The sequence below is a fragment of the Wyeomyia smithii genome, chromosome 2 (assembly GCF_029784165.1).
Source record: "Wyeomyia smithii strain HCP4-BCI-WySm-NY-G18 chromosome 2, ASM2978416v1, whole genome shotgun sequence".
NCBI classification, from domain to species: Eukaryota; Metazoa; Arthropoda; class Insecta; order Diptera; family Culicidae; genus Wyeomyia; species Wyeomyia smithii.
In genome coordinates, this window is record NC_073695.1 from 171635812 (window position 1) to 171649849 (window position 14038).

Sequence of the window (14038 nt, forward strand, 5' to 3'; positions counted from 1 at the left end):
CTATACAGTTGCTGCTTATTTCATGGCATGGCGTGGAAATAAGCGGCTAAAGAGCTATAAAAAAGTGTGTACACAATTCTGCGTGCTTATCAGATAGTTTTGGAAAGTTATCGCACAGTTCACCTCAAGTTCAAGCGAGCAAGATTTAGTTATTTTTGCTAAACCCAAGTCAAGAATATACCTGAATTTAGACCTTATTGGAATTTTTCTTTTGGAATTTGAAATTCCCGTGGTTTGTTTTATGTCAGCACAAAAATCCGGGACATCGATTTTTGCGATTATCTTCTGCGCGGAGTGTCCACTATTGATAATATATATTTCCAGCGTCTAAACGGTTTGTTTGATCGGTAAGGTGTCCTTAGTAAAATTGCAAATAATAATTTTGTCCTTATAAAAAAATATACACTGTAAAAAATTCAGATCTCTCAAAAGTAAATTTTTGAGATATTCAATTTAAGAATTATTCTTTTGACTTTTTTACAGGAAGGATTTTTTTTCTCACAATGTATAATTTTCTTAGAGAACAGAAATACTATCACAATTTTGCTGAAAAGATAACATAACCAGGGATACCAGATGTGCAGATTTGTCTGCAAAACGCAGATTTTTAGAGTCCGTGTGCAGATTTTTATTGATTTGCAGATATTCACAGATTTCCCATAGTTTCTGCAGATTTTTGTCAGAGTCTCCTTATATTTGCGCAGTTTTTCTCCAAATGTGTGCAGATTTTTACAGACTTTTACCAGCGCGAGCGAAATTTTTTCGAATAACGAATAGATTTTTTTCAGATTTCAAGCAGGTTTTTCCGGTTTTTCGAGCAGTTGCAGACGTTTTTAAAAAAACATCTGGCATCTCTGAACATAACTCAAACAAACTATTTTGGCTTAGATAGAAAATATTTTTGTTTTGAAAATTAAAATTTTTTGTTTCTCATTCTACTTGCACCAAATTAACTTGATTAACTTGAATATGTAAACGAAACTTAACTTGAATATGTAAACGAAATATTTTCAACAAATGTACGTTTTGACAAAAAAAAATTACAATGTGTATTTTTTCCGAATACGCAACTTTATTACTTTCAATTTTGCTAAAGACACCTTTTCAATCAAACAAACCGTTTTCCTGATACAGAATATTTTATTTATCAGTCACATTCCAGCAGTCCAGCGAAATCGTAAATGACATACTAAAAAAATATTTTTTTATTCATTTTCTATGAAATGCCTCATGACTTTAAAACAAATAATAATTGACCAGTTTGCTAAGTTAAGACTGGCGATAACTGGCAAGAATTATTTTTGAGAAGTTTTTTTTTCGTGACATTACAGCGCGTATTTTCCAGCAAAGAGGATTTTTACTCTGCTGTAACGTCACGAAATATGAATCAGTCGATATATATTATTCAGGTATTTCGTCTGAATTTTTATAGGCAATAATTCAAAAAATGGTTCTATGTTTTTCTACTCCTACTTTATGCACTATTTTTTGGGTTGTTCATAAACTTTGTAAGAAATTCACTTTGGTATTTATCTCGTAGCCTTAATTTCAGTTATTTGGATGCCCTATTGCTTTGTACAGTGAAGTGCATGCATAAGGGGCCATCCACATACCACGTGGACAGCTTTGAGGAGGGGGGGGGGAGGGTTAGCTAATGTCCACGGTCCATACAATTTTTTTAGAATTTATATGGGCAGTTGTCCACGGAGGGGGAGGGGGGGGGTCAAGATCGTTAAAAATCTGTCAACGTGGTATGTGGATGGCCCCTAATTCATTTCCTAATACTTAAAATTTATATGAAAGTGTAAGGATTGACTAGACTTTTCTCCCTCCAAAAAATTAAACAGGTAGTAGTAAACTAATACTGTGGTGTTTATCTAAAAGAGCGAGATTAGCTAAACATTGATGGCTGTCCGATCATAGAAAAATAAGAAACAAAACACAACGCACTGTAAGCATGTATGGTTAAAAACAAAAAAAAAATTAAATTTGTCAAAATAAGAACAATTTATTTTCAAATTTTTTTACTGTGTATATTTTCTTTTGGGAAGGACAAAATTGAGTTTTAAGCGTTTTCATGCCAAATGTTTTGTGGTCGAATATCGACCATTTTTGATTTGATGAATGAAACTTTGCACACGTATTTGACTTAGCAAACTGAGTATTTTCCTCGAGTGGAAGAACTTTTTAGACTCAAGACTAATTTCTTAAAAGGGCACATGCATTTTGGCAAAGCTTTGTAGCTAAAAAGCCTACAGAAAAACTGCCTAAGACCGAATTGGTGGTGGTTTACAAACGAAATATATACACAATAAAAAAAGTGTTTCTTTTTGACAAAAAAAATCTTAATAAAAATTTAATTCCAATTTGAAAAGAAAGGTTTGAATTTCTTAATTTTGTTAGAAAACTTGAAGTTATAACGCAATTTCTGATGAAAAATGCAGACTGAAGAAATTCAAATAAAATTGAATTTTTTTTTATTAAGAGATAAGTTCCTAGAAAATATTTAATTTCAACATTTTTTAAAATTTTTGTATTCCAATGCACAATGGTCCAGAAACCAAATTTAGGGGGAAATTTGGGTCTAGAGCTCTATAGCAACATTTTAGAGAAAAAACTTTCTTCTACAAAGTTGTTACATATGATAAAACGCTTATTAAAAAATTATCGAAAATTAGGATGACCACTATTTCCGATGCAATCAAGTATCTAACTTTTTTATCTTTGTAGATACAAGAAAAAGTTGTTCTACAATGTTATATCTCCATTAATTTTAAGTAACTTTTTAAAAAAGTTTTTCTCTATCTTTGAAATCAACCGATTTATATTGAACAAACACATTTCACGCTCTAACTTTTTTATTTCAAGTTTCATCTCAAAACTGTCTTTGAACGACTTTTAGAGCTTTTTAAGAGAAATAATTTGCAATGCTGACGTCGTAAATATCTCAATTTCACTCAAAGTTATTAATATTTTTCGTCAAAAAACATGCGTTTTTCATTTGTATGTCATTCTTTTTGGGGCAAACATAAAAAATATCTCTTGGTCTCATTTTGAAGGGCATACTTGACTCTATAAATGGAGGAACTTTTCGAAATATGTTATTTTTTAAACTTGAGTAAATTCAATTTAAAAACAAGACGAATATTTCAATAATTTTAAACATTATGCATATAAAAGCACCCAGATTATTTTTTGGTATCTTTTCTTATAACTAGACGTAATTACCTTTAATTTGACCCAAAAAAATCGAAAATCGATTGACTGGTTCGAAAGTTAGGAATTTTCTTAAAACTAAATACTTCGAACACAGTCGTTTTTTATGGTCACTCTATTTCGAAGTTGGTCACGCAAAGTGCTTCAATTGTGCTAAAAATCGCAGGGTCGCAGCTATGTTGAAAATAATCAATCCCGTATTGTTTCGTTGGGTTGTTAAGGGGACTAGCTCCGAAATAGGGTGACCATAAAAAACGGCTATATTCGATGTATTTTATTTCAAAAAATTCATAACTTTTGAACCAGTTGATCGATTTTCAATCTTTTTGGATCAAATTAAAGGTAATCATTCCTAGTTATGAGAAAAAATACCAAAAAATAAATCTGGGTGTTTTTATATGCATAATGTATAAAATTATTGAAATTTTTGTCTTGTTTTTAAATTGAATTTACTCAAGTTAAGAAAATAACATATTTCTAAAAGTTCCTCCATTTATAGAGTCAAGTATGCCCTTCAAAATGAGACCAAGAGATATTTTTTATGTTTGCCCCAAAAAGAATGACATACAAATGAAAAACGCATGTTTTTTGATGAAAAATATTAATAACTTTGAGTGAAATTGAGATATTTACGATGTCACCATTGCAAATTGTTCCTCTTAAAAAGCTCTTAAAGTCATTCAAAGACAGTTTCGAGATGAAACTTGAAATAAAAAAGTTAGAGCGTGGAATGTGTTTTTTCAATATAAATCGGTTGTTTTTAAAGATAGAGAAAAACTTTTTTTTTACAAAGTTACTTAAAATTAATGGAGCTATAACATTGTAGAACAAATTTTTCTTCTATCTACAAAGATAAAAAAGTTAGATACTTGATTTTATCGAAAATGTTGGTCACCCTAATTTTTGATAATATTTAATGAGCGCTTAATCATATGTAACAACTTTGTAGAAGAAAGTTTTTCTCTAAAATGTTTCTATAGAGCTCTAGACCCAAATTTCCCCCTAAATTTGTTTTCTGGACCATTGTGCAATGACTTCAAATAATGAAAATAGTCATTTTGAATCGCAAAGCTCATAATAATTAACTTCGGAAATGCATCAAGATATTTTGAATTTAATTTGCGAAAATTAGAAAATAAACAATTTATACATCAAATTAGTAAACGATTAAATTTTCGCCTCAATTTTTTTGTTGAAATTTGACCTTGTTCCAAAACTTTTGATAAAAAAATTAAGACAAATTTTCATTTAAAACTTAAGATTTAGAGTTTTTTTCCAATTTCAACATTTTTGAGAATAATCATCAATCTTTTTGATGTCAAAGAATGAATTGGGTTATATTAATCTTATCCTATTTGTTCTCTTATTTTTTCAAACTTATTAATGAAATATCTCAGAAACGGATGCATGTAGAAAAAAAGTTACACATTACACTTTTTATACACTTTCACTATTTAATTCTATCACTTTTCACTTATCACTTGCATATACGTATTTCAACGCTTACTTAGCGCCTGCCAAATAAGCGCCAGTCCAAATAAGCACTGACGAAGGCGCTAAGTAAGCGTTGAAATACGTATATGCAAGTGATAAGTGAAAAGTGATAGAATTAAATAGTGAAAGTGGATAAAAAGTGTAATGTGTAGTGTAAATATTCTATCAAGACGCTCGATCAGAATTTAATAAAAAAAAAGTTAAAAAAGAGCTCAATGATTTTAATTTACTATTACACATATTCGGAATTTTTAATTTTATTTTAATTTTTTGCCAAAACACAAAATTCGACTGATTGGTCGTTATATGATTGCTTTCCCAAGCACGGTCGACAGAATTATAGACCTAGTAATTCGGAATGTACTGTTTTGTTTGGCCTATATAAGAGCATGATTCAGCCGAAACTGTTCATATTTGTTCTAGACAGCGACTTAAGCAGTCCTTACTTAGCAGCAGCGTTGCCACTAAGTTTTAAATAAAATCTGGCAAAACGAAAATAAAAAGTCTGGCAAAAATCTGGCACTCATTGTCGGATGAAATTTCCGACAAAATTCAAAGTGAAGATCTTTTTTTTTTGCTCTCGCCGGCTGTAGGTAGGTAAAGGCCGACCACGGCTCGTCTCGCAATGATGACTTTTTTGCGAGACGACGCGAATGAAATTTAGCAAAAATCTGTCTCATTTTCAAATATCTGGCAGATTCTGAAGTTTATCTGTTTGTCTGGCGCGCAAACAAAAATCTGGCGAAATCAAGATTTATCTGGCATACTGGCAACGTTGCTTAGCAGCAGTTTTGAAGCGAATAGCAGCAGCAGCTGTAGTAACGGATAGCAACAGTAGTTGCAGCGGGTATCAGCTGAATGATCAGCAGCTGATGCAGCGGCACTTCCTTTAGTGAAAGTTGCCGTTGTGCGGTAGCGGGCAGCGTCAGTAGTAGGTAGGTACATTAACCGACACTTCCTCTCATGAAAAGTTGCTGTATTTTGATAACGTTTTCTTGCTGGTATTCCAAATATATGGATCGTCAAATTTTCAGAGTGAAAACAGCTTTCAACTATGTTACCAGAAAAATGCCCTAATAAAATCAACATTATATCCAATATATAATGTTGATATATGAATATGAATATGAATTGAACAACAACTATCCTTATAAAAACAACGAACAAATTATTGTAGATTTAATTTTTTCTTGTTTTGCGTTAGAATTAAAAGTTAAAATTAGAAGTTATTTTAATCTGCATGCACTCTGACTGTTGAAACTTGTTCGCGTTGTATAGTGTTTGTTCCATTTCTGTTCAGTAATGTATGTGGTTTGCACATTCGGTAGCACTTCAACTCCTCTTTTGCACAAAATTTTAAACATGCTCAACACAAATAATGTAGCAAACAACCTTATGTAGTTCTACGTCAACCTTGCGGTCGTGGCTCTGCATAAAACCCTTGATTTTTTTTGAGATTTGGAATAATGTCAACAAAAGTTAAGTTAGGAGGAAAATGTACAATTTATTTTCTTCGACAAATTTTTTATTCTTTTCTTCAAGTTCAGTTGACTATTATTGGTTAGCTTACTGTGCGTAGTTTTGTAGAAAAAAGTTAGATTCACAACAAGTGAGCTAGAACAGCTTTGCAGTTTTCATAAACAAAATTAGAAATAAGTTTTTTCAGATAGAATAATTTTCAATTTTTTTTCGCAAAAAAAAGTTTAGAGCACATATACATTTTTTAGAAAAGACGAGATTATTATCTAACGCTTGGCCGAAGACACCACAGCAGCGTAATAATTTTAAATTTTGGGAGGATAAAAGAAATACTCTCAATGTTAATTCGGGAGATACTAGACCCCGCTCCTTTTTCTCCTGTATGGTGACACATTCAATCTACATTATCTACAAAAAATAAATTTACTCTATTCTGTTATGAAAATTTAATTAACTTTCGAAAAATACAGTCTACAACGTAGAGTAACTAAGTTATCAATTTTGAACAATCAATTAAATTTCTTTCGATATTGGTATTAGTCCGAAGACTTCGACGCGAAATCTGCCATGAACTCATTCTTCTGTTTGCATGTTGCTAGATGTAACTAAATATACAGAAAACCTCATCAAATTGCTCAGGTTTCGGAAGAGATCGAACTACTCCATTTGTTTATTGGCAGGTGATTCAAAACTTCGCAGTGTCAGCTTTCGGCCTGAGAAGTTACCATTGCCAGCAAGCAGTACACTAGTCCAATTTAATCACCTGCGGTATACCCGAAATTTTGCTCATCATTTGCCTTACGATCGACACAATAGCACCATAATGAGGAAGAATAAAACTTCAAAATCATATCAAATAACAGGCAGACTGCAAATGTTGCACGCCCCTCGGCTGATCACCAGCCTCTGTTTTCTATCTGGCGCATGAGGAACAAAAAGTTGTCAAAACCAGCTCCTTTTTTCCAAACATTTATCCCGAGCGTGCTCAATCAACGGAAGAGCATGTTCTAAAGCATCTGAAATACACTGTGACATTTGGAGAATGTGACAATGTGTTCCAAAAAGTGCACCTTTTGCTGCTGACCCTTCACAGGCGCTGCTCCCATCCTGCTGCACTAAATCCGGATCCTTATGCGGTGTGGCACACGCCATCGCCGGAGCTGGAAAGGAACCCGGCAATTCATTCAATAAGCTAGCTCAAGATGATACGGAAAACGAAGAATGATTGACCAGAACAAAATGAAAATGAAATTGATGCACTCGACATGTACATCCAGCTTGGCGGAATGGTCCAAGATGGAAACATGATGCTGCCGGAGCGAGGCTTACGCTTGCGTTCTCGTCCAACATCCTTCTATCCAGCTTGCCGGGTGGAAAATGCGCCGGTAGTAGCGCATGGTGGTGGAAGGTCGAGGTCAGGGTTCGGTGGTATTGAAAAACGTGCAACGTATGGTTAATACTAATTGACTCAAGAGAGCACCCGGTTTGCCGAACGAACCTTCAACTGACAGCCTCTTTCGATCCCCTCAGCAGTGATGTAATGACTAGTCCTCGATTAGAATTGAGCTTAATAAGTTTACTCATCTCAAATCAACCAGCCGGGATAAAGCTGTAACAGATGCAGCATGTACAAAATCAAGTTTTTGAGTTTTCATGTTCAAAGTAGTTGGGTAAAAGCGATTCACGAATAGAATGGGTGATTCTATGGTTTCTCTACAAGAATAAAACACACTGTTAGCATGCGTGCAGAGAAGAGGAGCGACGCACGTAAAAATGTGCATTATGGCACGCTTGTTAAGACATCAAGAAACACCGGTTCCAGTTGTTCGAGACGGCAAAGGAGGGAAGCTGCAAGAGCCGAAAAAAAACTCTCCGATGATCACCGAGTGCTAAGCGGAGAAACGAGACGAAGATGCAAAATACCCCTGCAATAGATTTAAGAAAAATGTGAAACCTAAGGCCAATATTTTTGCAGCCGCTACCATGTCAACATCCTGTGTTTGTATACAGACACGATTTTGGAGTGTGGCGAGAGTTGCATTTATGATAGTGTCTTTTATGAATTTTTAAAATATAATCATAATGAACACACTTGATTCTACGTTTGTTTCACAGTCACCAAGCATAAGTATTCACATTATACGAAATTGTTATGAGCGTGTGTTGTTCAGATAATTAATTCCGTTACATAATGAAGGAGCAGTTATGACGCAGTTACATTATCTTGCAATCGCAATTTGGTTTAACTTTCCATTGAGATAACATTTTACAATCATGAAATTATAACATGGTGCACTTGAGCTCAGATTGAACTACACAACTTTTCATTGTTTCTAGTTGAAGTAATTTTAATCGTACTGTTGTATTTTATCAAACAAAAAACCCTCTCCACTCAGTGACCTGATACAACAGGTTATCTTACTAGACTATATGCTTATTAAAGGCTGTACTATATTGATAACGGTGAAAATAAAGAAGAAAACTGGATTTCGTCTCCAACCCCACGAGAATAACATTTTTATGATTTACCATACATTTATCGTGCTCTGAATGAAAGAAAATCATTCAACTGATAATTCAAAAAAACACCAGACTAATGATTACACATAATCAACTATGTTTTCATGGCTTGATTTCGACTGCGTGAGCATCCGGAGGGCGTAAGCAAACACGCCGCTGCTCGAGACAACTGTTCTTGAAAAATGGTGTCAGTTTTTACATACACGAACAGCGGAGAAAGATTAACAGATTAATTTCATAATGTGGAAATGCGTCCGAGAAGTCACAACAAATAGAAGCAGATGTTCGGCTTACCGAAAAAAAGGAAAACGGATCCAGTTGTTGTTAGATCCACAACACTTGCGGCGTAGAAAAGTTGCTGCTTGGTTTCGCTGCCGTCTGCCGCTTGCAGTCGGTCCGCAGTGGCCGTGGATGACTGAGACGCGCATCCAATAATATAAAACACGAGAAAATCAAACCTCTCTTGCGTCTGCCCGTCTTGAATGAATGCGCTCATTCGTCCGTTCGTTCGTCCGGAATAGCCATCGATCCACAAGAACCGTGCCGCGTTCTTGCCTCTATACATACAATGGCGAACAAGAGTAAAACGATGTTGATCTGGCTGCGCTTGAGCGCGTTTCTCACGTTGTCACCACGAAAAGGGCCTATGAAACGGTTTCAAGCAGCGAAGGCGGTGATGGTTGTGCACACCGACTAGATGAAACAACTATTTTTCCCTTATTCACGCTTATATCGATGCCTATTACCAATTGGAGTTTTTTTTTGAGTGTTACGCTATCCGAACGTCAAGGTACAATTTTCACATCTCATCAGCACCGTTGAAAAAGTCTCTTGCGCAGTTTGTATTCAAGGCGGAAGGGTACAAAAGAATCATCGGAATGAAAGTCGCTTATATATGTTGCTGCCACCTTTGCGTAACGCGCAACTCCATTTACTTTTATTACACGCAACTATTCGGTTATGAAATTAATCCAAAATATTACTGAAAAAAAAAATTAGTCATAGTTTACTGTTTATTTTGTACAGATTCAGGGCTGTAAGAGTCTCATACTTGTAATTGGAGCCACAAGGTGGTCCTCACATCGTTGGGTGGATTAGGCTGTTTTTTATATTCGAATATCATAGCGTTTTCAGACCATCGTTTTATGCTCTTACAATGTGCAATGTTTCTTCCTGCATTTCGGTTCGAAAGTTGTTGGTTTTTCTTCGTCGCGCCTGTTTTTTCAGCATTGCAGTCGAGCTCTTTGCTTCTGAATTCATGCGAGGGAATGATCATCGCGAGGGAGCAACGAAAAAGGCAGCTTTGGGAAAATAGAGCACACAGGTCTATAAACGTAACACCCGTTATGATTGTTTATTAAAGATGGATGATTTTATTTCCATTTTTATTTTTATTTTTTGCTCGCTTCCATCATTTCATGTGCTGTAACTCTTGTGTTTCTCTTTCCGACTCAGCCAGTCAATTGCCTTCGAGAAACTGATCGCATACTGAATTCCTCGATAGCAGCGCCACTGGAAGGTAATTGTTTCTCTCGGGGAAAGTTCTATTCTGCAGATGGAGCTGAGTGACGTAACAGTTTATTATTTTGCTGCAATTTGTCGAATTACGGATGCAACAAGTGATGTAATGATCGCATCATTGTAAGAGAAATTTCACTATGACGCAAAGTAATACAGGCCCCTTGAATCTGCAGCTATATGGAATGCATGGTTGAAAAAATCTACAATGTGTAAAAAAGTATACACGAACATTTCCACGGTTTTGGTAGTGTTTGAACACTTGTCGATTAAATCATTGATACTTTATAATTAATAATTTTTATTATTACTTTCAATGAAGAAAAACATCAAACCCACACTGTGATGACCTACAAAGAGGAGCATACAACTTTTTCAAGTGCAATATATTCATACCTTTTATACCAGAGCGGAAAGAAAATTTGCATATTTTCTCCGATATATTGTAAGCTAAGTTGCCTAAAACACGTTTTTATGCATATAGAAAATAATCAGAGAAAAACCGCACGCCACGATAGAGACGTTTCCTGCAGAGCGTTGCGGTGCACTCTCCAGCCGCATAGCTGCAAATTTCTGAAACGAGAACAGGACATTGCCTTGCTTGAGACTATGAGAACGGTAAAAACTCGAGGTTTTTCAGCAACCATAACAGCTCGTATATAGAAAATAAAATTATACCGCATAATGTAACTATAAGTCGACCGTACTCGGGCACCCTCTGTTCCTTGTTTGGATTTTCCTAGTTTTGCCTCCAAGAATAGTTGCAGACAGTAGCGTAAAATATTACCCCCGGACTGGAAGTGGAATATAATTGAAAGTTCCTTTCCTTGTCGCCAAACCCGGCCATGCAAAATAGTGATTCCGTGCAAAAGAGCAAACGAGAGCTTTATAGAATAAAACTATTACCACTATACGAGTAATCGCGGTGCGTGTAGGGTACTCATGAGGAGAAAATTGCATCCCAAGCACCGGTCTTTTGGGTTTAGTGCAATCTGCTGTTAATTCTCGGTTGTTCGTAAGTGTCAACTTCAACGCAATGTAGATGGAGATTAATTGTACATAAAGTCATAAATTTGCATTCATAGTGTGCTTCCGGTATGTAACGAGTGTTTATTTCGCTGAACACAACTGTCATTAAAGCTACAAGGGTTCATATAAGGGAAGATCATACTGTTCATTCTAAGTTTTTGGATGAAAGAAAAGTACTCACCTGTTACTCTGCATACTGTACTTAATATTAGGAAAATTGCAACATAGGGAAAAAACAGGTTGGATAACCTTCGTAACCGATAACTTATCCGTCTTCTTCCTGCAAGTAAAAGAACAAACAAATAAATGAGAATTACCATAATAGATGATTTGTGGAACGTAAAGATACACATGATCATGATTTTTAGGAAAAAAAAAAAACAATTCATACGTCAACCATCAGCGAACTAATTTTCTGTTCCTTTTTAGTTTGCTCATAATTAATGATCGGAACAAGAGTTTAACGATTTCACTTCAACAGTACGGTTTCGTTCGTTTTATACATCATTCGAAATTTGTTCTAGAGGTAATTTGGTATGATACCCGTGAAAAATCCAGTCGCAATTACTCGCAGTGAAACAGTGTAGGTGAAAACCGTAGAACAACTGAAACGTTTATGTCTTGAGCGAGGCCGTCTAATTAAGCCGAGCCATGCCACGATTATCGTCTCCCATTGAAACCTTAGACTCATGAGAGCAGTCTTTGGGCAACGGAGGGAAATAAGCATGCAAATGCTTGCCTTCTACCGTGAAATGCCAGGCACTCATTGTGTGCGGTCTTTCTACATTTAGTAGTAATTCCAGTGACGAAGATACCATTTATGGTTCACATGATGGGAGAATCTGTTTTTTTAACTGTTTTAATTTTGTAATGCTTAAGCTATATCAGAAGCGTAAGGTATAGATATATTACTGTTCGCAAGTAGAAACTAATTCCAGCTATTCCGAAAATGCTGGGTTCGAGGTTGAATCCATTTCGCACACTAAAACCATATGATTAACTTTCCAATAAGACGAGCAGAAAACATAAATTATAATTCTTGAATCTAAAGGACTCTCGGAAGCTCTCTTAATAATTAACTTGATAGCTTCGTCAAACGATATTAGAAACTGATGTGATTTACACGGACCTTCCGGCTGGCTTCTATGAAGTAAATCACTAAATCACTGTTACATTTACCATAACGTTTACCAGGAGGCACCGCCCACTACACTTCGAATACACGTGAGATGGGTCGCCAACATAGAGATCCTAGATTCCAAACTCACCTTCAAGTAACATTAAATCTCTAGGCAACTGAGTGATTTGTCAAACAATGTTTAACGACACTGCACTACTGCTCGCTTGTTCGGTCTTCGCTGGTAATTGTTCTACTGTCTGCATTCCTCACAACAACAACACAATCCATCGCGTTACGCTCGTAGAATGCTTCCCTGGCGATATGAGGACCGCTGCCAGCCTCTCCTGCTCGATACTCTTCAGCTTCTCCGAGAAACACACGCCTTTGTAGTTTCGGATGTTTGACATCGTGGATTGATTGCCCAGCCATTCTCCGCCTGATCGACCTAAACGCGCTATCCAGAAACTTGCGGAGGTCATCTGCGCTGCAACTGCATTTTCGCCGCACTAACTACAGTGCTAACGGTGCCATCAGTGGTTTTCAACGAGCTTTTAACCGAGTTTCAGCCGTTAATTTTCATCTAAAGCCTGTACTCAAAAAAAAAAAAAACGCACCAGACAAAAGTGTTCTCCAAAAATTTATTTCATGTCGGATTTGCTTGAAACTTTCAGGGAATGAACTAATAATATAAGTTATGTTTCGGCATATTTACTTCATTCAATTTCCTTTCCATCGCTGAAAGCCCGCACCTTTTCCTTAAAACCTCTTATTACATTTTGTGCAATGCCCAAGCAGCAAAATTTGTTTCGATTATGAACTTTTTGCATCACAGCAACAAATTCTTATGCGAAATTAAGTTGCAGTTACATCTCAGTTTCTTATACAATTACCAAAAAAGCGCAGGAGATGGAGCCAATTGCAACATTTTCGTTGTTTCAGCACAAGTTTCAAGAATGAAACCGCAATGTTTATGAACTAATGCATGGGAGTTGATAACAACATGATAAATGCAGAATGGTAAAATTTCAGCTACGAAGATGCATCGAAGCAGCAGCTAGGGCGCAATAGAAACTTCATGGCGTTGTGGTAAGATTGTAAAATGGCCAATGGTCAGAATGGAAAGAGATTGTCTGTATAGCGATTTATCTTTGACTATTTCCAGAAATTTGGGGATTCAACTCCAGTTATCAATTTCTATTTACTTTTTTCGTTTGTACTATTTACGTCATTTGCTGTAGAAACACTTGCAAGTTCATGACTCAGTTCTAAATATTGCTTCCCTTATCATGCTAATGGTCATTACCAGTTTTAATTTTGCTTCTTCAATTCATCAGTACCTCAGCGTGATAATGAAATTCAAAGCAATTTATCACATTTCGTTTTAGAGACCCACACTTTTTGAACGACTTCTAGTCCAAGTGCCCAAAAGTTACAACGCAGTAAATAACCTCATCTCAAAAACAAATATAAGGTGAAAAATCGAGCAAAAGTTGCTGTTACATGGCTTCAGAACATGACAGCAACTTTTAGAAGTATTTTTGTGTGTTTGTATTTTGTATCTCGCAAGCATCACGTTGGCAACCGATATGCTCCACCCACTAGATCTATTCAGTGAAGGTTAGGTTTTCAAATGCCGTTTACACGTTTCAACAACAAATCTAA

The 14038-nt window shown here is 35.7% G+C and overlaps 1 protein-coding gene across 2 annotated transcripts in view; it reads right to left on the minus strand.

The window, feature by feature from the left end:
• Positions 1–14038, minus strand: part of LOC129721243 (uncharacterized) — a 92136-nt gene that overhangs the window by 52033 nt on the left and 26065 nt on the right. Inside the window, exons 1-3 of one of the 2 annotated variants that reach the window (XM_055673571.1) lie at positions 10633–10774; positions 9761–10577; positions 9004–9691 (exon numbers count right to left, since the gene is read on the minus strand). In XM_055673571.1, coding sequence (XP_055529546.1) covers positions 9004–9274 — 271 coding nt within the window. In that variant the 5' untranslated portion in view covers positions 9275–9691; positions 9761–10577; positions 10633–10774. Of the gene's footprint in view, positions 1–9003; positions 9692–9760; positions 10578–10632; positions 10775–11437; positions 11537–14038 lie in introns of those variants that run through there. The other variant, XM_055673572.1, reaches the window with a different exon arrangement.